General features: G+C 42.1%; 1 protein-coding gene across 12 annotated transcripts in view; it reads right to left on the bottom strand.

Annotated features, from left to right (window-relative positions):
• The window catches only part of Syndig1 (synapse differentiation inducing 1), a 203,701-nt gene that overhangs the window by 131,199 nt on the left and 48,053 nt on the right, over positions 1-24,449 (bottom strand). For 6 of the 12 annotated variants that reach the window (XR_005501940.2, XM_039105481.2, NM_001025020.1 and 3 more), the window contains exons 2-3: positions 11,228-11,313; positions 5,597-6,154 (exon numbers count right to left, since the gene is read on the bottom strand). Coding sequence is in view for 11 of the 12 variants with exons in the window: in XM_039105481.2 (XP_038961409.1) it covers positions 5,597-6,076 (480 nt within the window). In the remaining variant the exon portion in view is untranslated. Of the gene's footprint in view, positions 1-5,596; positions 6,155-8,115; positions 8,342-11,227; positions 11,314-24,449 lie in introns of all 12 variants that reach the window. The other 6 variants (XM_039105477.2, XM_039105478.2, XM_039105480.2 and 3 more) reach the window with 2 other exon arrangements.

Here is a 24,449-nt window from a genome sequence, read left to right as displayed (position 1 = left end):
AATTCTTCCCACTCACCCTACACAAGTCAGCCCAAGTTCCCCCGACCATATTGTTATATGATTAATCCCTCATATTTGAAGCCAGGAAAACCAATTTTTAAAAGTACCATTTATCATTTTCTGAATTTGTTTTTTCTTCCTTTTGGGTCAAAACTGTCTGGTCCTGCTCACATTCTTTTACCCTCCTCAATTGTCTTTGAGGACTCTCCACTTTCCTGCACACGTATAACTGCACATAGTAGTAGTTCATTGTAGTTGTTGTCACATGAGTCACAAGTCTTTTACTGGAAACACAAACAAAAGTCTCAGGGAGCCCAGGCTGGGGGTTCTCAGAGGCCAAGAAGAGGCCAGTGCCAAGTCCAGCCTTATCTCTTTGTTATCAATTGTTTTTTGTTTTTTGTTTTTTTTGCCATAGTATACTCCCTCTCTAAAACAAACAAACAAACAAAACAAAACAACCATTATGGTCATCAGGAGTCAAGTATCGAGAGTTAGCAGATCTGCCTCAGCTCCAAAGGTTCGAGCAAAGCCAACTTGTATAATGCTGGAAAGGCTTCTAGCATGTATGAGCCTTCACTAGGGAGAGACCCTAGTGTTCCCTTTTTTGGTGTTGGAAGCATTATATGACACAATTTGCAAAGTGCCTAGCATGGAGCCAGTACTCTGTGAGTGCCCACAGAGTGTCTTCCCCGGGACTCCTTTATACAACAATGAAGAAAAGGCTCAAAGCTTACAAGCAGGTTTAGACAGTGTTCCATCTGCTTCAGGGTTTGAATAGGTGTGCATTGAAACAAGTCAACAATGAAGTGTCTTTGGACACAGCTTGGCACTTCTGACAGCAGGAGGGCCCTCCTGCTGGAGTGAAGCCCTCCTGCAATGGATTCTATCCACTTCACCCCATGACTTTAATTTCAATTGTATGTTTCATAGAATTGCTTTATTATGTGCCCCTGTAATCTTGCTGCTTGAGCTTCTTTGCATGAAGTGTGAAGTGGCTTCCTGCTGTAGGTACTCCTGGAAGCTTCAAGTTTTAGCTGAGGGCTGGGAATCAGATGAAGCAATGGTCTCATCCCTTCCCAGCACTCAGTTAAAATCTGCAGCTTCCTCCTGCCAGGAAGGAGGTCCTGAGGGGTTGGACACCAAACCCAATTATTACCATCCAGCCTCTCCTGAAGAAACCAGTAATATGCCTGTCCACTGCTACTGTGTCCTGAAAATTACTGAGATCCCTAAGCTCTCCCTCATTTCATATCACATCACAGCCTTCTTCAGTTGTTAACCAGTAGGAGGAAAGATGGCAAGCACTTCATAGAGCAGTGAAACCTTCTATGGGTCTTCTTGAAACTCACTGTAAAACCCATGTATGACATTCACACAAACATGAAGGCAAATAAAAGACAAAAACTCCATATGTTGTCTCAAAATTGTGGCTCTCTCTTGGATCCAGAATTGCCTAGTACAAAAGAAGAGCTGATGAGCATCTTGCCACCCAGCACCCACGATCTCCATCTATTAACCATCCCATTGAAGAGAGTTCTAAACGGTCACCTCCATCTCTGTAGCCAACAGGAAACCAACATTATGAAGCACAGCTCCCAAGCCAACCTCATCGCAAAGTGTTGACCTCCCAGGAAATGCTTGTTTTAAGTCACTAAATCTTGAAGTGATGTGGTACACAGCAAATGCTAGCCAACACCTATTTGTTGATTACTTCATAGAATGGGGTAAACCCACAGAACAGTTAATACATTTTAAAATTTCCTTTCTGTTAGGATAACCCAGCCAAACAAATATTGTAAGGAATGTCCCTGTACTCTCAATTTCTAATTGCTGTGCTGGAGGTACTGGCTGTCAGATGTCTGCAAAATGAAAAGACAAGTTGCCATAGTGAAAGTCACCAATCACCATAGCCCCCAATGCCAATTGGATGAGTACAGAGGGTGACTTTTGCATAATTAAGAGCTGGAGAAGAGCAGAAGGAGCAGAGTAAGAAAAAGGCAGAGAGAAGAGAGACAGAAACCTGGAGAGGAATGGAGAGAAGTAGAGCATGGAGAGAGCCATTTGACCCATTGGCAGTGGCAGAGAACTCATGTTAAGCTTAGGTGGGCTAACTGAGAAACTGCCCCAGAAAACAGGCCAACAGCCTTATATTATACAGATGTCTCTGTATCATTACTATTAAACCTCAAGCGAGTCACCCAAGAAAACCTCTGCAATATCTTTCTTTCTTTTTTTAAATTCCTTTTTTATTCAGAAAAATGTAACGAAAAGCAGGAATAACAGGCTGTTGTTATACTCTAAGAATGCTTTTAAGAACATGTCTTTGTTTTCCTAGACTTCTTGAAGGACCCACTAACCACTCTGGGTAGCTTCTTAATATTCAACACTTGGGTGTTAAATACTTTTAAGAAATTGAGAGTGGCTATACTATATCCTGAGTATCCTATTGTCCTCAGAGTACACAGAGTACTGGGGCATGCAACTGTCTTAGTCTGGGTGAGCTCCATAGAGATTATTCAGAAAGTCTGTCTAAAATGACAAGTAAACATTTTAAACCCTGCTTTTCCATCAATGTTATTGGGAAGGCCCTTCATCTGATCAAAGTAGAAACGGCACTGTATTGTTATAAAGTAGCGAAAGACCACTCTAGAATGTAAACACAGAGGAACACTACTACTATGAGTAAATATTCCTGTTACCTGATTTCTTAAAACAATTGTTTCTGAGGGTTGCCAATGCCACTGCTAGGACAGAGCAAAGCGTTTGGCTGGTACAGCTCATTTCCTCAGGCACCTGTGCTGTTACCCATCAAAGGTCTGGATTTATCACACTAGGTAGGTTGGTCCCTCTTAACACCCCCTACTAATTTTTAACTCAAGAGACTGTGTCTGGGTAGATGTCAGACCTCTTCAGAATTCAAAAAATAAATAAATAAATCAAAAACCCAGATTGCTAGGGTCATTGTGAATTAATGGGAGCCAGGTTAGAAATCGATTGCCAAAAATATGTATACTGATGTAGCAAGAATCAACAAACTGCTTTAAAATACTGGTTGTTTAGTTGCAAGCTCAGCCAGATACCAATAGAGGTGTTAAGGTGGAAGAGAATTCTTAGGCTTTTCTGAAGGCCTCAGAAGTTGACTGAGGCTTAAAGAGATACATAATCACCTCTTCAGCTCTTAATGATCTTGATATAATCAATAATTCAATATATATATGCATGTATCAGGAGGGAGGGGGGAATAAAGCACACATAATAAAATGGCATAATGGAAGCATTCAGAAACTTTTTAAAGATTCTGTCTAGCCAGTATCCCAGACCATAATTGCAAGGACATAGTATACCTGTGAGCTGATTTTCCAGAAACTCTTATCAGAGCTGCTGATGCTCTGTGCCAATCAGTGACAAATTTCACTTTTGAAGTACGTCTTCTCACAGCTACTGCTGTCTTGATTTCTTCTTTCCATCCCTTATAATAATAGGGTTCTGTGCCTCCAGCTTGCTATGTCTCCACTATCTTCCCCACATCCTCTTCCCACTCTGTAGCTACAGCAGCTTCCCCAAAATATCTTGTCTGTCTTAGTTAGGATTAATATGTCTGTGATGGAAGACTTTGACCAAAGCGACTTGGGGAGGGAAGAGTTTATTTTGCTTACAATGACGTATCAAAGCAGTAAGAGCATAAACTCATACTGGGATGAAACTTGCAGACAGGAACTGATGCAGGGCCATGAATGGGTGCTGCTTATGAGCTTGTACATCATAGCTTGCCCAGCCTGCCTTCTTATAGAATCCAAGAACATCTTCCAGGGATGGCACCTCCCACTGTGGGCTAGGCCTTTTCTATCAAACATTAAGAAAACACCTTTCAGTCCTGCCTACAGCCTGATATTATGGAGGCATTTTCTTAATTGAAGTTCCCCCCCATCAAATGGCTTCACCTTGTGTCAAAATGACATCAAACTGCCCAACACATTGTCACAGCCTTCCTGCCTGGAATCCTCTCCTGGTTCTCAGCAGCTGTAGGCAGAAAGTCAAAGCCTGCAGGCTCAGTTTCTCTGTGTGGTGTCCCGCTTTCCCTGTGCTGTTTTGAAGATTAAACTTTAGCATGTACTGATTCTCCATCACTCCACACAAGCAGCTTGGACCACAGGGTGTGGCACAGTAGGGCCACTAGAGTCAAGCTGTATAAAAGGAATAGATGGGCTTGGTCTCCCTAGCTATGCCACTGTTTCTTACAGCTACCCTGGGCTTCTCACTGCTCTTCCCTTTTATAGCATAGAACCCATTTTTCCCTTAGATCATTAAGGTTTGGATGGCAGGATCCCATGTTTCTCTCCAGCAGGTTTCCTCCATACTCACAAGGCAACGCAGACCTTAGGATTTCCATTCAATTCTATTCAGAGTGAATTGCTTCTGTGCTACCCTATCTTGCACAATCACCCATCAAGCCTCCATATATTTGCTCTTAACATATGAGATAGGAGTTCCACTTCAGTAATGATCTCGGACATCTTTTTACTCAAACCACAATGGCAGACCCACATGGCCTTTGGGAACTATTTTCAGAGCCAACGATTTGCTCCTTTGTCAGAATTTCTGGTTCAAATTAATGTGGCACTTGTGGTGCTTGCTTCCCAGATTCACACAAAGGCTAGAAATTAGTCACTTACTGTTGGCCAAACCATGATACTTTGGAAAATAGCAGACACTTGCAACAGCCATTAGTACAGAAGCCAAAGCACCCATCTTTTAGCTTCCCTCAGGTTCTAGCTGGCCTCATGCCCTTCTTTCCCTGTCAGTGTCAAAGATGGTATAAAGGTCTCTGCTTATGTGGGTGACTATTCAGAGACCTGTCAGTGGGTCTCACAGGCTTTCTTCCTAGACACTGTACTCAAGATCCAGTAGAAAATGCTCTGCTCTCTACTCTTTCTGCGGTGCCATATTCCTTCAATGACTCTCATACATCCCATGACTAGTAACCTCTGTGCTCTATTTCACAGAGTCTCTGTTCATAAGTCTTTATGTGTGTAATTCAAATGTCCGCACTTGCACCAGCTAATAAAGAGGTAAGGTATGCTGGGTTCAGGGACATAGTTCAATGGACCAATATTTTCCCAGTATTGTGAGAAGTCCTAGGCTTAATTCTCCCTTTTAAATTTCCATTGTTTCTTCTTAAGAGTTCTGAAATAACAATGATTTACTAATAGAAACTTCCAATGTTAAACAGAGGGACCCACCATGACAGTAAAACACTTCTCCACTCGTTCCCATACCAGGTATCTCTAGCCTCACATATCCCTCTCTCTTGAGGTTATTCAGTGGCAGTGTCCCCACAGCCCACCATCCCACAGAGCTCTGTTGCCCTACCCACAGAGCTATTACCTCACGTCACCCTTACCCAGAACCACTGCCACAGCTTCCAACCTTTTTCCATTCCTTATCCTCCCAAAAAGCTCAGAAGTAAAGTAGTACTGAGAATACCTTCTGCGCTTTTGCATAATTTCATTCCCAGGCCTTTGCTAAGCACTCACAGGTAACTTCCAGGCCCCATCACCCCAATCCCAAAAGGTCCCCAACAAGCACATCATCTGACCTCCAGCTCCTGTAACTCCTCCTCTTCCTCCACATCATAAGACAGGGTGTGGATTTTGATGTCATCCCCTGAGAGGTCGATGAATTTCCCATCGGGGTACTCCAGGCTGTCTTTGGTGGGTGACCGGTCCTCAATGAAGGTGGTCTCACAGCAGTCAGTGGCTACACCATCCCCCCAGGATCGGAGCACACCATCTGAGTATAGAATGATGTTGGGACGATAGTGGGAGTCCACGGACTGCTGCAGTGTGTTTGGGTCCAGCAGCTGCTGCACAGGATCACTTCTGCCTCCTTCCAGGCTGCCTGGTGCCGCACTGGCCACTAGCCTGTGGCTCTGGTACTGCGGTGCTGGGTAAACAGACACCAGACCATCCCTGCTCTCAGCCATGAAGTTTCTGGTGTTAATTAAGCCATTCCTTTTGCCAGCATCACCGATCTTACTGTGTACCAGAACACTCTTCTGCTCAACGATGCCATCCATGATAGACTCCCTCCCTGCTTGGCGTCAGGCTAGCAGGCTGTATTCACAGGTCACACAAGCCCCATAGGACCCATTTCCCTGGAGGAGCAGGAAACAGAGAGTGAAAATTACGACTAAGTCATCACACAGACCCACACTGAGTCCGAGTTTACTAGTCATCTGATATGCGTAGTAGCTATGGAGTCAGAAAAATACACAGTCCATCCTGTTCTGTGAATTTTAAAAAGGCCCCATTAAAGCAAAATCTAGATTAAGCCAGAAATCTATTACCTGCATCTCTATGAAGTCTTTGCTTCCTAATAGAGGAAGCTGCAGGAGCTCAATCTACTGCAGCCCTACAGAAGCCTCTGCCTGCCAGCAGACATCCTGAAACTCCGAGAAACTCAATCACATTAGCATCCCAATGGTCTACAGAGAAATAGAATTGTTTGTCTGTAATGGGGATTGACTCTTCCAAGTACACAACCATTCATTCACGCAGAAGAACACACCAAAGGAAGACACGGTTTAAAATGATAGCCTGTGCAGACATAAAAAATCAATACAGTAAGACCATGCCACTAGGCTGTATGTGGACACAGTCCCACTGAAGGCACACTTCATGTACACAGGCGTGAATTCTTGGGTATCTAGTAGGATAGGCAGTGAATTCATTCATAAACACAGACTCCAAATTACTCCCCCTTAGACTATGTTATCATTGAGCCTTGCATGATATAGAAAGGAAGACTGAGAGAGAAAGGAAGGAGAGGAAGGAATCGAAGCTGAGGACTCTAAAAAACATAATGAGTGCATTATCTCACATTGCATTTTAATAGCCATTATATGTAATAACATATCACAGAGGTTAAGGAGATGGCACAATTAGAAAAGTGGTTGCCATGCATGCATTAGGACCCGTGCTTGATCCCAAAAACCCACATAAAAACAAACAAACAAACGAACAAGCAAACAAATGCCAGGTGTGGTGGGACAGACCTCTAATTCCAGTACTGCTGAGACAGAGGCGGGAGGATCACTGGAGATTGCTGCCCAGCCAGTCTAACTAAATCAGCCAACTCCAGGTTCAATGAGAGACCCTGTCTCAAAAACTAAGTTGGAAAATGATCAAGGACGGCATCTGATAGCAGCACCTGACCACCACATGCATATGCACAAGCACATATACACGTGAACATGGATACACCTATAAAAGTGTCATCTCAGGGTAATCAAGCACTAACATTTTCTATAGCGTTTATGTATTTTCTAATCACAGATGTTTGATTTTATGTGGTAGCAAATACAGTATCGAAAACTGCATCCTGACTAAAGGAAGAGTGGCAGAGTGGACCTTTGTGACTGAAAAGTTCTGAGATCAGATACAAAGAGCAAACTCAAACTGCAACATATGCACTGAGAGATAATAAGAACTACTAATGTGGAACCATGTACAGTTTAAGAGAGATCACAATGCATTATTGCCTCTGTTTTGGCATGTCTAATTCTAGAAATGGTAATTAAAATTTGAGAACTAAAATCTTGAATTAAGCTAGTTGGAGAGTTTTTACGAGGTGACCATACTACACCAACACACCAAGAGTCACATGTTTGAGGACTATATCTATCTTCCACATCTTTCAGGAAACCACAATATGTTTCTGCAATATTTGTGGGCAGATCTTTCTTCGTCTACAGTGTAGGCACTGGCTCGCCCTCCAGTGTATCACTCTGCTCTGATGGGTGTACTAGCAAGCCTAGAGAAATCTTGAAGATCCAGCTTCTCACAAAGAGTTTCTTCTACCCAGTCCTTGTAATATCTTGCTAGCAGACACTGATTGCATTTCTTCAAATTCAGCTTCTTCCACTGGCCTGTATGCTCTTGAGTAACCAGAAGTAACCGTTCTATTGGCTGGTGAGTTCCTATCACCTGTTCTTGACTTTTTCTATTTTCTTTTGTGATTTCTACTGTGTTCTTCTGGCCAATTTGATAGCTGCCGAGGTTGTCATTCTTCTACTCAGACATGAACTTAAAACCAAGGAATCAGTGGCATATTTACCCTTTCTTAAATTAGGTATGGAGTCAGCTGTCAGGTACTGCGTGATGAAATAAAATATCTTCCGTATTATGCAACTAGAATAAGTCCTAGTATTGTCTCCCTGAGTTGACTGTGCACTAGCGGTGGGTTTAACATTATGGTTGAGGCAGATATGGTTTCATTTCTTTTAGATTCCATGTAGTTTGCTGCTCAAAGTCTTGCTGACATACCGCAGCTTCAGTGAAACCTGGGAGTTGGTTAGAAATGGAAAAGAGCTGAGGTATAGCTTAGGGAAATGGAGCATACTTAGAAAACATTGGGTCCTGGGTCCATGGCCTCCTCTACACATGCGCACAGGACACCTGAACACCAGAAGCTGCAGCAGAATACATACCTCTTGAATCACAAACTGCATGCCTGTATATCCCAGTCTGCACACGAAGGCTTAAGGCTTAGTGAGGCAGTCGGTGATAGGTTTACAGTATTCCATAGCAGTATTATTACTGTAGGACAAGTTGCTTGGTTTTACAGTTGATTATTTTCATCTTGTGTTATTGTTTTGAGATTATAACATAATTACAATAATTTCCCCTTCCCTTACCTCCCCTCTAAGCTCTCTAATACATTCCTCCCACTCTTTGTCAAACCCATGACCTCTTGTCTATTGTTATTGTACACACACACACACACACACACACACACACACACACACACACACGTAAAAGCCTCCTAGAACGCACTTATGTGTAAAGAAGTTGTGATGAGGCAAGCTGAGGAGTCACCTCCAGTGCCTGGTAAATTCCACAGGGCAGCTTCTCAGTTGTCCTCATTCATTAGGAGTTTATTTGGTGGCAAGACTCAGTTTAACTTCTCCAGTCCCCTGACACAGGCTCTTGATGTAGGAGACAGGCCTGGTACACTGGTGCAGAGTCACAGATCCAGTACATAAAAGACAAACTCAAAATATAGCTGGCTCAACTCCAGTTTCTCCTAAGTTTAATGAGGCAACTATTTACCTGAGACTTCTTTTGAAGAATCACTGGAAACCTGCTATCAGGTTCCTCTAGTAGAAAACCACCAAAAGAAAAGGTAGCAAAGGAAAGAGAACACACTGAGGGTGCTAAGGAAGACAGAGCTCTTGCATCATTGCCCCTTTGCTTGGTTCCCAAGCTTATTTGGTTATTGATTCTTTATGCTTCTGCAGTTGTTACTCTAGACCTAGATTCTCTCTCCACATAGATCTCCTGTCTCCTCTTTCATAAAGCTGTTCCCCTTGCTTCATCCCATAATTACCATTTAGGAATCAGGTTCTGTTGGTACTGATGATCCTACAGAGACTCAGCTACTCTGCCCAACTGGTCAGATGAAGTTTTATTTACAAATCAAGAAATATATTTCTGTGTGCTCCTGTTGCTGCCCTGTATGAAACAATGAAACAGGAACTCCATCTCTCTGTTTCTCTCTCTCTCTCTCTCTCTCTCTCTCTCTCTCTCTCTCTCTCTCTCTCTCTCGTGTGTGTGTGTGTGTGTGTGTGTGTGTGTGTTGGGAGTTACTTTTAATTCATCAAAGCATAATTAATAGAGATGTTTATAAAAGGTCTTCGGATATATTCATGTTCGCACATTTAAAAATATATGAACAATGGCATTTGAGGTCATGGCCAATCAAGCCAACCATCTCTGTCTTAAGAATTGTGTAAAGGTTCTGCTGGCAGCAGATTTTCTGAGTGACTATCTTGGAAGCTGACTGCATTTCAAGACCTCAAGTTAAACTTTCTCTTCCACCAACTCTGTCCCATGGGCTGAGATTCAGAGTATCCATTCCTCACTCTCCCTGGAGCCTGGATCTGTTTTAAACTGGCCATTGAATGTTTAAAACTCCCTCAGGAGATATTGTCCTCATTTGGCATCCAATAATTCCCATGTCATTACTTTCTGCCCCCAAATTCCCATGTGGTCCACTTCAAATATCTTTTTCTCTGAAAGGAAAGTCATGCACCACAATTCTCATAGTGTCCCATTGAATCTATCACAATGTTCCTTTACACAGCTCCCTGGTCAGACCCACCCTTTCAGCTACCTTCTCACTTCCACAGACAAGCCCTACAGCCTTCTCCTGCTCCCTAAGTGCCTAAAGAATAGTAAGCAGTCTTTGGTCAATAATAACCAACATTGGTGAAAATGAAGCATTGCTCTTATTCAATGAAGAAAAATCTCTTGTTCAATAAGTGGCCCACAGATCTCTCCAATAGATGTGTAAAAGATACTATGCTGTGAAGATGATACTGTGAAATCCAGAGACTTCTTTTGATTCATAAATAAAATTAATTTGCAAAGAAGCTATTTAGCCAGAGACTCTGTGTTTCTTAGCAGGAAGCATATCACGATACAATCATTTCGAACAAGGAATCCCTTAGAACTTGCCTTTGGCAAGAAAAGTTGGCATTTGAGTTACATCAACAAGGTGTTGGGACATATGAGAGCAGAGAGCATCAAGCCACTATGGACTTGATTAGGAAATGAGATGGTTCTATTCATTTTAGTATTGTTTGTATTGCTACAGTAAAACACTGGAGGTTGTGATAGCTTTTAAAAATAGGTAAGCATGGCTCATGAATCTGGTTTCCAGAGGACCCAAATATCATGGAGTCAGCCTCCTGGTGAAAGCAAAAAGGCATGGAAGGGCCAAGCACACAAAATAGTGTGGCTTTATAATATGCTTTTGAGAGTACTGATCCAGTTTTGGTTCCTTCCCGAGAGACAGCACTGATCTGTCCGTGACAGTAGAGCCCCTGTGAACTAAATACCTTCCTCGAAGCCTGGTCCGTTAGTGGCATCTCAATATCTCCATAAAAGCATCTTTGCATGAACTTCCATGCATGGACCTTTGGGGAATAAACCATATTCAAATACAGCACTGGCAGATCTCTAGTTTATTTAAGGTTGACGATATCTAAAGACCATAGATATGCTGATTTTAGCTTTCTAGAGCGGAACTGAAACCACCAGTCAGCAAATAAGAACCGTCTCTTAGTGCAAGTGAAAGACAGTGTTGAGTTGAGGACAAGATGTTTCAAAGGAGCCCAGTCAGCTCCTCAGAGTACGATTGGACTCAACTACCAATGCAAACTCACCTGTAAAAGGGTCTTAATAGGCAGTCCAGATTATCTCTCACGAACAGGTGAAAGAAGGAAGTGGCCAGGCATCAAGCCACCAGAACCTGGCAAGGACAAAAAGGCACAACTATACATCAACTTGATTAAAATTCACTGGCACAAACTGAGTGAATATGCTGGGTGAGGTGTCACGGACACCCTGGTTGTAATGCTGCTCACAGTGCAAGAGAAAGACAGGCTTGCCCAAGTGCTGTGGTGTGACAAGGGCTAGGGACAAGGTGAAATGTGCCTGGTAGGAAGAAGCATATGGACAGTAACCTAGTTTGGGGATAAAGATCTTCCATTTAAGGAAAGGCCTGAGGAGTGGGGTGGAGTTAGTTTGGTCACAAAGAGAATCCACATGATCCATGCCATATGCTTAGAGCCTTGAGGCATGGAATAGATGGGAAAAAGGCCATGGAATAGATAGGGAAAAGGCTCATACTTTATGGAGTAGAAAAGGGGGAGATGAGCAGGAGCTCCAGGATGTAGACAGCAGACCCAGATCTTGCTCTGCTCAGTATATAATGACAGAGGAAAGAGTGCAGGATGGAGACTCTGGCTTCTGTTTAGATACCAGGAAAAGGTGAGTCCTTGATAAGTTCATACATCCCAGATGAGCTGGCCTAATGGTGTCTTGCCCTGTCCAGTCTTCCAATGCTTAGGAGCTGGTGGCCACAGCTAGGTCAGGCCAGTAGTATTTTGTGGTGTGTCATGCAGTTTCATCTAACCAACCAATAAATGCCCTAGAAGAAGTAAGCATAGAATACCACTAAGATATGGTGATGCTGAGGCCAGTGTCCTATCTTCTCCCACAGGCCTTCCAGGGCCTGCTCCTCAGATGACCAGAGATCAATTTACTGGATGACTCAAAGATTCTTTTCTTCCTTGCTTTCATGGACACGTCTAAATTCTTCACACACACACACACACACACACACACACACACACACACACACACACACACCATTCAAACACATCTGCAGTCTTACTCACATGGTCATGCACACTCACATGAACTAAACACCCTCAAAAATGCACATCTCTCACACTCAGTCTCCCTCACGTGCTCTTGCTCACACACATTCACACACATTCACACACTCAAAATCACAGAAAATACAAAACCATACACTCTCTTCTCCATTCTTATGCATAAATACTTTGTGTCCTTACAATCTCCCATACTCACACTCTTAAATTCATGCATGAAGAAATCACATACATACAGATAGTCTGACAGACTCGCATATTCACTCAGACAGTGATATAATACAAGTACACAATCACTTCTTCATACTCTCATTCTGACTCACGCTTTCACACACCTACCTCATACCTAAACACACACTCTAACACCCTCGTGCACTCAAGCACAAATCCATACACTCTCACCGACTCACACATGCATGGTACCTTGCCAAGGGACATGTCTCCTCAGTCCTGGGCCAGAAATGTACACAGAAATTAACCTCTTTTTAAATTTTGAATTTTATGATATCTCATTTTTTAGTAAATACTGTGGAGTTTTGCAATAGAAACTAGAGCTGAATACAGAGCCTGCTTCTTGGGGAACAAGCCCCAGGCACCGTACCACTATCCTACAAACCTGAGTGGCATAACCACAATTTCTGTACGGCCAGTATGTCTATAGATACTACTAAACAACTGCTAATCTATAGTCAGGGCTTGGAGAAGTGGTCTACCCTGACATATCCAAGTAGAGTCCCCCCACCCCTCCACCCTCGCCTTTCAGAGGTTTAAAGAGAAGCAAGAACATTGGCCTGCGTGGAAAGAAGAATGTTTTGGCATTTTCCCACAAAACTCAGAACCAGGTCTGCAGGGTGGTTAATTCTCCCTGCAAATTCATAAACTGCTTGATTACAGGGAGAGGGTGTATGGGGTCACACAGTCTTTGTGCCCTTGGTCCCCAAGAGAATAGTTCCTCATCACTAATTGATAAATTGGTATTCTGGTTCCATAAAGCAATCTCAGAAGGTGAAATAATTAAGCCTGCCCTGAAAGATGGCTTCTCTAACAAAGGGTTGGGAAACAGTTTTCTTCTGGCCTTAATGTACAAGAGAAAACATAGCTTACAGAATGCTAAAATAATAAATGCTCCAGGGTGCCTGTGGGATGGACCTCACTGGGGCCCTGGCAATGTCTTTCAGATTCTACAAGGTCCTAAAGAGAACATGTAAATACTGAAAGAAAACATGCTCTTATTAGCAAAACAGACAGGACTGGAACCCAAGTATACTGGATGCTAGGGTATGGTCTCTTCACTGGGCTGAAAACCCAAGTGGGAGCCAAACAGCCTGGGGCCACTCAAACCAGGTTAGCCTCCCTCACTGGTCCTCAGACTGAAAAGCTGTGGAACTGAGAGCCCCCCTACACCCTAACCACCACCCCCAACTCTGCTGAAGTACTGAATGCTCCTCAGAACCTATGATTCCCTGATTTGATTGCGGTTTGTACCCAGGGTTGTGTACGGGAAATCTGATTCTCTGAGCACTGATGGGAGAAACTTTTAAGAAGGGAGCCTAGTGCAGTCTTTCATTCAAGTCAGAAGGCTCAGGGAAATATGAAGGAACTTCTAGGGAAACACTGGGAAGGAAGGGAGGGAGGGAGACAAAGAAAAGAGGAAGGGAGGGAGTATAAAAGCTTGAGCCAGATGCATCAACTTCTTAACTTTCCATTTTGAAATGGGCACCCACCCTCACTTCTTTCCTTCCTTCCTTTCTCTCTCTCTCTCTCTCTCTCTCTCTCTCTCTCTCTCTCTCTCTCTCTCTCTCTCGCACTCTGCTATGAGGTGCTAGAGACAAAAGTGGCTCTTGAAGGAATCTGTGACATGCTGTTTGACCTCCAGAAGGGAGCGAAATAAAACCTCTTTTCATGAACTGCCTCAGGTATTTCATTAGCATCACAAAATAATAAAGCAATGCAATTAACAATTTCATTTGGTTCTTTTCTGCAGTGCTACTGATTCTGCGTGGTGCTGCACTCCTGACTGGGGATTCTAAGATGCCCTACACTCCTGAATTTCATCCCAATTCTCATTCTTGTTTTAAACATATCAGCTCTATGGAGACTGATTCCATGAGCCTTAAACATTAGCTAACTTTTTAAGTACAGTGCTGAGTGAGGCATGGAGTATTAAGAACTATGAAACTCTATAGCTTTCTCATCACATCATCCCCAACACACTACCCACTACCATTCCCAACCCACTACTACTCTGTCTTTCTGTCTCTAGATTTGCTTATAATGGACATTTTACACCAACAGAATCATGCAAATCTTTGGTGATTGGCTTCTTCCCTTTAGTACATTGCTTTCAAGGTGGGCCATGCTGTAGCATATGACAGCCTGCCCTATATTCTTTCTATAACTGAACAGTATTCCACTGGATACACACATTGCATTTGGCTGCTTCTGTTATTTGGGGGAAAGTGCTAATTATTGTCACTAACTCCTAGGATAACATTGAGTTAATTACAATTCCAGTCTTCAGTTGAGTAACTGATAAAATAATACTTTCCTTTGCTAGGCATACGGTGAGAACAAAATTATTTTTAAAATGAAACAATATTGCCACACTCTCCATAGAGACCTTTGGGTGATGCAATGGCATGGGACACAGGTGACAGACCTCATACTCAGTTGGGGAGGGGTGTGTCTCTGAAACATTGGCAGGACTAGCTCATCCCCACCAGATACTGCTTCTATGGGAAGCAGAAAACACAGACACCACAGAGCTGGGTTGTTGCAGATATAAGGCAGCTTTTGTTGAAGCCTCATCTCCACCTTTCAGGTACAGAGCAGGATCCAAACACACACACACACACACCCCACACACACACATACACACACACACACACACACACACACACACACACACACACACACACACACACACGGCATGCAGCCTTCCAGCAAGCTGGCTGTCAAAAAGCATCCTGAATCCTGAATGACAAAGAACTACACAGAGGCCCGTCTGTGTAGAAATTAGGATTATATGTTACAGGTTGGGTTTTCACCCACTTGTGTCTAATGCTCAGTAGATGGTTTTGCTCTGAAGAAACAATCAGAAGAAAAACATTCCAGAAATCAGTGCGGCAGCACATTTGTTTTCAAACAAATGCATTTGAATAAGAAATGACAAAGCAGGGTCACCAAAACTCATATATGACCTTTCCTTTGTTTCTAAATGTATTAATAATTCTAGGTTTAGAAATATCTGCATTTTCTCTGATTTTTCTTGGTTGAGCAAGTCAGTCTTGTCTCTTTCATGACTGACAGGCATGCACTGGTCGTCTGGATGTTTATTTGTGTCAGGGATACAGGAAAAGTTAAAAAGTCTATCTAATGTTCAGATCTCCATTGATGACAGAAACCTTAGGATAATCCGTGGACAGTAGTCACATTTGGTACAAAACTCAGCCTATATAGCAGCTTGTCAAGCAGAAGCTGAAGTAAAAAATAACCCAGGAAACTGAGGGAGAAAATTAAAGTAATTGCAGATTAGCTGAGCTAGGGGTGGGTGTGAAATGGGCAGGGCTCACTCCCAATACTTTTAATCCCTTCTCATACTGCTCAATTAAACAAAGCACTCAGGGGGCAACTGGTGCCAGCTGCTCCTGAGGCCCAGCACTGCTACAAGTCTTGCATGTAAATAGTCAGCTCCCCTCCAGCTAAGCAGATAATACCAATGCTGAAAGAAAGAATTATTTTGGGGGGAATCTTCATTAAACAATACAAGTTCACCTTTAGTACAAATACAGGGAAAAGCCTGGGATTTAGCAGTGGGGATTGTCAATGAAGCATTCAGAGCCATATCAGTTATTTTATTATTATTATTATTATTATTATTATTATTATTATTATTATTATTATTGGTTGTGGTGGTGGTGGTGGTTTTATTTTTAAAAAAATTCCTCTAGTACAAACTCATGGAATAGCTCATGATTTAGCAGGGGCAACAGATAACGAAGCACCAGGACCATCTAAACAGCATCATGCCTGGTAAGTGACATATACAATGTGTCCTGGTATTCCCCGCTCACAGATCAACCCAAACAGATTTTTTCTGGAGAGTGAGGGTTCTTCATAGCACCATTAGGGCTGTCTCTATTCGTTCTTTACCTGACTTACTAATGGTCAGAGAAATCAATGATACGATTCTGAAAATAAGGACACTTGGCATAATTGGGGCAATGCTGCCTTTAGAACTCATGCTAGCTTTTTGATTCTCTACTTTTTCCCCATCTCCTCAAGCAACATAAAAACTGCATAACCACATAATTGTATGAATGCGTGGGGGTCAGTGTGGAACATTTCAACACATGTATGCTGCAATACGAATAGGCACAATCAGAGCGATTAACAGACCCATCAGCAAGGCATTTTGCAAGGAAGATGTGGGAATAGGGGAGGCTTTTTCATCATGTATCGCATGCTCATCAGTGTCAGCTCCAGCACCCTCACTACCATCACGAGCTTAACTTATAACTCCTGTGAGAAGCACCGCCAACACTATTACTGCCACTGCACAAGGAGTAGCAACATGACCAGGTCAGTATCACTCCTAAGCCCACCCCTAACTCCACCTCTAGGAAGTGTTCTGAATGATGCTATCTATACCATCATCCACTGCTTAGTGACTTCACACATTACTGCTGTCATCGTCATCCCTCCCACTGGGGTACTGCCATCACCACTCTCACTACCATCACTGTCACCACAATCCTTAGCACCCTAGTATACTGTGATCACCAGCACTACCATTACAAACACACGTATCACCAGTATTTGGCAAACCGTTGCTCATGGGCAAAATACCCAGAACCCAGTGTTTGTAGGCCCAGAACATGGGTCTAACATTTCCACATCGGGGAGGAACTTTACAATCACATGATAATTATATAGAAAACAAATGCCAATGTCTATGAACAACTTTTATTAGATTATATCCATCTTCCTATTTACCTATGGCAGCTTCCTCACAGCAAGGATAGGTCTGAGAAATTATGACAGATATCATATCATCTGAAAATCTTAGTGCACGTATGAGTTGGTTTTGTTTTTGTTTTTTTGTTTTTGTTTTTGTTTTTTGTTTTTTTTTTGCTTTATGGAAAATGTATTGCAACTCTCCAACCCCGCGTTACTGCACTACTTTTTCTTTACAACATCTTTCTCTGCAGTTTCTTTCGCCCTTTTTGCTCAGATGCCAAATTTTCCCGGGCATTGGCACAGGCCATGCGAAGACTGGCAAAAGTCTTAACGTTCTTCTCTTCTGTGATGATTCTGGCCTTTTCCTTTTTGTCCACATTCCGGATGGGCATCACAGGTCCTGTTAGCACGGTGGCAATCTAAGTTCTTCAGCAGAACTGTCTCCCTTCTTCGGAACAGTGGGCTTCCTGGGGAAAAGTACGAGCTTGGAGCGGTGCTCCTTCAGGTGGGGTACTTTGGTCTGCAGTGACTCAGTGGATTTGTTTCGCCTCCTTGGGTCCACAGAGAGGTTGATGGTGCGAGTCATTTTCTTGTGGATACCAGCCACCCTGAGTTTCTCCAGGCTGAAGCCCCTGGCAGCCCGGACCTTGGTGTGGTACCTAATTGTATGTCACCTCACGATGGGCCTGATGGGACCGGAGGCGGGGCGAGGGGCAATGCAGAGCGCTTTTGCCTGCGGAGCCTTGCAGCTGCGTATCTTGCGTGCCAGCTGGTTGAACCAAGTGTCCATTCGCTGCTGCCAACCCTAGTGGAAGTGGGGCTTCAGGATCATGCCATTCCGACTGGGCGCTTTGGCTGCCTCCTGTACAGGAGAACAGCCGAGCAGAACCCATGACTTGGGTTTTAATAGAAATCTTTACTAATTTCTGACCATGATTCTAATATATCCCCACCACACTAATAAAACATTGTACTGCTAATAGCTAGCATGCCATTAAGGTGAAACCACTACTACACATCAAGGAAAAGAGAGGTCATCAAACCATTTGGTCTCTAAAGTTCACATTGTTGAAACTAGTTTTGAGGGGAAAACTTAGGGCTTCTTTTCTGAGAGTTTCTACCTAAAATCCTTTCTGTGGCCCCTATACTCTCCACCTCCAGAAACATACCTTTTAATGTTTTGGTTAGGAATTCCCTTCCCTGTTCACCAGAGAAGCAAAACCAAACACGTAGGGGAAAAATGCGTGTGAAGACAGGGCTCAGCAGTTCCCCATAGATGGAAGGAACCCGAGTTTAAATTTAAAGGGACAAAAATACCGCTATGGTTTGAATGAATGTCCACACCTCCACCCCTGACCAACAAACATATGATAAAATTTAATCCCTAGGGTAATGGCATAATGGACTTCTCAGCTTTGAAAACCAGGAGAAATAAATTTATATTAGTTATCATTACCTAACCTGTAGTGTTTTGTGATTGCAGACAGAACAGATTAAGACAAGCTTAAATGCAAGAGGAAATAAGATGCAATTAGCAAAAATAAGGCAAACACCATAAATCAGAAGCACAAAGGCTGCAGATGCTGACACCATCAGATAAAGACTACACACTAACAATGCTAAATGTGTCTAAAAATAGAAGGCCCATACTTTTAGAAATAAAGAAATTCATTGGAGAAAATTAAACACTCAACAGACAGACTATTACTTGTGGCATTAACGTTGATTAGATGTACTGAATGATCCTCTTTCTGCAAAATTAGAGCCTGGATTTTTGTGAGGCACTGCTGCTGGCTTGGAGGAAAATCTTCAAAGATTGCCCCTGTGCCACACAGACAATTAGTGTAAGGGGCATTATCACACCAAGAAGCTGAGACCAAAGAACTATTCTCAGCCAAGATTCATTAAGGACTAGGTCTCAGATGTTTATGTACATCAGGCTCACTGGAGAACTTGCTAGAATGCAGAGTGCCAGACCACAGAATGTGAAAAATGTACATTGTGGATTTGGAAAATCACATATTAAGGAGAAAGTAGAAAAAATGTGAAATAAAACCGTGGACTATAGAAAAGCCCCAACCTGTGTCAGTTATTGAATGGGTTTAATCTGCAATAATCAATTTGTATTTTGGTGATTTTTGTGAGAGGTGTATATGTGAAGAGGGATGGGGACGGAGGGAGGAAGAGAGAGAGGGAGGGAAAGAGAAAGACAGATAGAAGTCCATGGCGCATGAAGGCTTCCCACTGGACACGGTTTTAGAGGGAATATAAATTACTCAAAGATCAAAGAAGCCATGTAGCTGCAGCTCGCTGTTGGTATTAACAGTGAGGATACCCAAGGCAGACCTGGAATGTAATAGGCTGTTGCTAGGATCCACTTCATGGAAAGAGTAAAGGAAGGTACAAGAGTCACATGTTCAGTTTCCCAAGTTCACAGAAACAAAGGCAAAGATGATAACCCAGGGCAACTCATCGTTCATATCACAAATGATCTATTAAAAAAGCTGAGGTGATAAGGGAGGGCCTTGAATTCAATCTCTTGTTCAATAATAATAATAATAATAATAATAATAATAATAACAACAACAACAACAAAAACAATATCATTAGAGTAAAAAACCAAAATAAGTTAGTTGCTTTTTCCTATGCCACATGTTTCTCCCAAACTTAGATTTCCCAAACAAAAAACATAAAACTAAAAATCACTGTTCTGTTTTTCCCATCACAAAACATGTGTTCAGTACAAAAACTACAACTTGTTTATCACAAAGCTTCAGAAATGAATACACAATTACATGGGCTAGAATTGAACTAACCTTCTAATTAGAATGCCATTGCTGTAATAAATGCTTAGCCTGTTTCCTGGACCTTCATGTGGAACACAGAAGACCAGCTCAGCCTGAGAAACATGAAAACATCAGTAGCTAAAATTAGTACTTCATAGTTATGACTGATGAGAAAATGACTCTCAGTGCTACCCAGCACTCCTAGGCTAATATCTTTAATTTATTCCTGTAGCCATTTATTCCTGGCTACTAGTCTGTAATAGTACCATTTATTGCTCTCCTAGCCTGTGATGGCCTTCAAAAATAAAGTGAAGGTCAAGGAATGAAAACTGGGCTAAAACACACACTGTGGGGAATGTGTTGGCTAACGTGAGTCCACTCAGGGTGTGTCTGGCCCCCTGGCCAAGAGGAACAACTTTATGAAGGCAAGGGGCACTTCCCATAGCTGGGTCCCAGGTTCCTTAATCCACTTCGTTATAAAATGTGCCAACAGATAGATCTTGGGTTTTTTTTTTTTGTTTTTTTTTTTGTTGTTGTTGTTTGCTTTTTTTTGTTTGTTTGTTCGCTTGCTTTTTGGTTGGATTCACACATGCTCTGTGGGCTGTTTTAGACTGAAAGGGCAGAGCTGAGAGGGATTCTCAGCAGTAAATAAAGAGCTGAGTCATCGCTCTGGCAAATCTCGGACCCTGGGAATTAGACCTCAGCAGAATGCCAGAGGCTGGGACACATGCATGGCAGCTCCCATGATAACCTGCTGCCTAGACTGTCAGAATTAAGCTTTCTTTCCAAATGAGAAGTTTGGGTTTTAATGAAAACATTTCCCCTAAAAATGGGGAAAATAAATTAAAGGAGAGCAGCCGATGTCACAGTGTCCCAAAAGGACTCAAACTGTTTCCATGAGCAGTATTTCTACACAGAAAACACTACAACACTCACCTCTTGCTCACCAGGCTAACATGTCATCCAATGGCACGCTAACTAGAATGACACTGCTAATTAGGGCAATGAAGGAAAAACGAAGATTGTTTTACTTACCAGGCAGGAGAAATCCCTATTCTAGAAACACTACAGTACATGGCTCTGAAATCTGAAATCCTGCCATTTTCATTGTTGGGGAACTCCACACTGAGTTTTCTTGAGTGAACAATTCCTAAGGTGTCTGTCAAGCACACCCTGACATCAGGATATCCCCAATGAAAATTTTCAGTTATAGTTCCATTGGAAACAGTCTTAACTCAAAACTTTAAAACTTATCCAGAAACAGATGGAAGAGAATTCCAGATGAAATGAGTCTTTTTTAAAATATTCAAGACACAGGAGAAAAAAGTAAATCCATCAGAGACAGCATCAAAAAGCAGTCTTTCAGGTGTTTGCCACCCAAATATGAAGACCTGAGTTTTATCCCCAGCTTCCACGTAAAAAACTTGGTCTAGGTGTCATATACGTGGAATCCCGTAACTGAGGAAGCAAAAACAGCAAGATTGCTTGGGCTTGCTGACCAGTCAGCCTAGTCAAATTAATAAGATCCAGGTTTATTGAAAGAGCCTCTCTCTAAAAATTGGTTGCAAACTAAAACTAGAGAAGGACACCTAACATCAACTGTTGGCAGCATAGCATGAAGGTCCTTAGTCCACAGATCTCCAGAGGAAACAGGAATGGGAAAGAGGGGAAAACTGTTCGCATATCCAGAAAGATGAGAATTAGAAGTGATTAACAGCCTGCAGATCTGTGTTATCCCATTGGGTTATATCAAGGTCTCCAAACCAGCATTAGAGGTGGCTAATAGCTCAAATGACCTCTATGCTATCTATATTGCTAAGACCAAGTCAAAGCTTGTAAACTGATATAGGTAGCCTATCCCTAGAACTCATCTTTTTAGAGGAAATGACACTACCTTTGACACTACCTGGAGCTGAGTTTCAATGTAACTACAATTATGTGTCCATGGAAGATTGTATTACAGCAGGAAACTTTTAAAATTGAAATTTCACGGGGCTTAAATCCATTGAGAATAAAAAACATTATAAGATTGCCTAAAGTATGATCCAGGTTGATGAGGTCAACTTGCACCAGGTTGACTTATTCTTATTTCTTTGAGAGGTTAACTTCCCTGCATGACACCTGCAGGGTTTCCACAGTAACTGCATCCAGTTGCATATGTGTGCACATAAGCACTCATGAACACAAATGCTACACTAAGGCCAAGGCAGCCATGCCAGAACTGAGGTCCAGCTAAAGGCCTGCTCCTATATCCTGCCCGCTGGCTCCCGCCTGAGCTACCCCGGATGGGGCAGCCCTGCTGTGCTCTCCATTCATCCTGGTTAGAATGCTTTTTACATGCTGTTCCTCCTACAGCCACACACACTCCCTTGTGCAAAGCAAATTGGAATTTCCTCAAATAAAAGTCAACACTGACTTTCACACATAGTAATTAAGTAAGAAACAAACTGAAATATTTGATGAGGGAGTTAAGGAACTGGAATTTATTTCGTGAATTTAGCAGACAACATAAAAGATGAATTAAACTGTGGGAAGATAAGGTGAGACTACCCCTCAGTCTAGTAATAGAAACTCTTGAAGAATAGAGATGAGATTCCAGGATAAATGAACTCAGAGGTGGAGAAGAGGCAACATTTGAAGAGATCTGAGAGTTTCTCAGAACTGATAGGAAATGTAGTATTCAGATTCAAACACCATAAAGCAAAGGAAAACTAGCCCATTCTGTACACTAAAACAAAGATTAAGAGGTCATATTAACCAGAGGAAATATATTGAGTTCTAAGTGGAAAAGAAAATCTACACACACACACACACACACACACACACACACACAGAGAGAGAGAGAGAGAGAGAGAGAGAGAGAGAGAGAATGTACAGACTATAAATCCAGCTCCAAGCCAGAAAGATACTCCCTTCTCAACCACCAGCAATGCCTGCTCGAAGACCAAGTATGCTCCCCACCAACCTTCCTCACATATTCAAACGATACACCCAAAGCTCAAAGTCACCCCTGGCATTGCAACAGAGTCCCAGGAAAATCTTTCCCTCTCCTCTGTCCACCATGACTCCTGGGGATCCCTCAGATCATCTCCTCTGAATCTCGAGTTTCCCAAGCCTCCAACAGAGCAAGCAAGTAGACCACTATGAACACATCAGCTAAGAGAATGAGTAAAATAGTAACAATCTGAAAATCCACTGGGCAAACAGAAACAAAGGAACAAAATTCTCACCAAACCAAGACAACTCAGAAAAGAGCACCTAGACCTATAATCACCCCAAATCCAGGTGCCTAGATTTCATAACAGCCAGGACCATAGGTCAGGATAATATGTTCACCACAAGTTCAGATATCCTACCACAGCAGATCCTTAATATTCCAACATAGCTGAGACACTTAAAAAAAGACTTTAAAAACAACTAGGTGAATATGATAGAAGTCTTCAAAGAGGAAATGAATAAACCCCTTAAAGAAATCCAAAAGAGGGTTGGGGATTTAGCTCAGTGGTAGAGTGCTTGCCTAGCAAGCGCAAGGCCCTGGGTTTGGTCCCCAGCTCCAGAAAAAAGAAAAAGAAAAAAGAAAAAAAGGAAAGAAATCCAAAAGAGCACAAACAATTGGAGTAAGTGAAAAAACTCCCTTAAAGAAAGTCAAGGTAATGCAATCAAACTATTGAAGAAAAAAATAAAACTATTCAAACGGACTGATGAAGAAATCAAGGAAAACAGCACTCTTCACAGCAGCCTCAAATAATATAAAAGTCTTGGGGGTAACTCTAATCAGGCAAGTAAAAGACCTGTAAGACAATAAATTCAAGTCATTGAAGAAAGGAACCGAAGAAGATATCAGAAGACAGAATGATTTCCCATGTTCATGGATCCTGTGGATTAACATAGTAAAAATAGACATCCTGCCAAAAGCAGTCTATAGATTCAAAACAAGCCTCATTAAAATCTAACACAATTCTTTATAGATGTTTAAAGAAAAATCATCAACTTCATATGGAAAAACAAAAACCCTGGATAGTTTAAAAGGAATCCTGAACAACAACAAAAATGCTCGCATTATCACCATCCCTGATTTAAAGCTTTACTAGAGAACAATACTATTACTACAACTACTACTACTACTACTACTAATAATAATAATAATAATAATAATAATAATAATAATAATAAACAGATGGTATTGGTATATGAATAGACATGTGGATCACTGGAACTGAGTCCAAGGTCCAGACATAAACCACACATCTATGGACACATGATGTTTGATTAAAAAAAAAAACAGAAATAAACCCTGGAAAAAAGCAAGCATATTTAACAAATGGTGTTGGTAAAACTGTATATCTGCATATAGTTGAATACATATAGATCCATATCTATCACCCTGCACAATACTCAAAGGCCTCAACATAAAACCAGTCACACTAAATCTGATAAAAGAAAAGGTGGACAATAATCTTGAA

This window comes from Rattus norvegicus, chromosome 3 (assembly GCF_036323735.1).
Source record: "Rattus norvegicus strain BN/NHsdMcwi chromosome 3, GRCr8, whole genome shotgun sequence".
NCBI lineage: Eukaryota > Metazoa > Chordata > Mammalia > Rodentia > Muridae > Rattus > Rattus norvegicus.
Note: the sequence above shows the minus strand (reverse complement) of the source record. Positions and strands in the feature narration are given on the sequence as shown.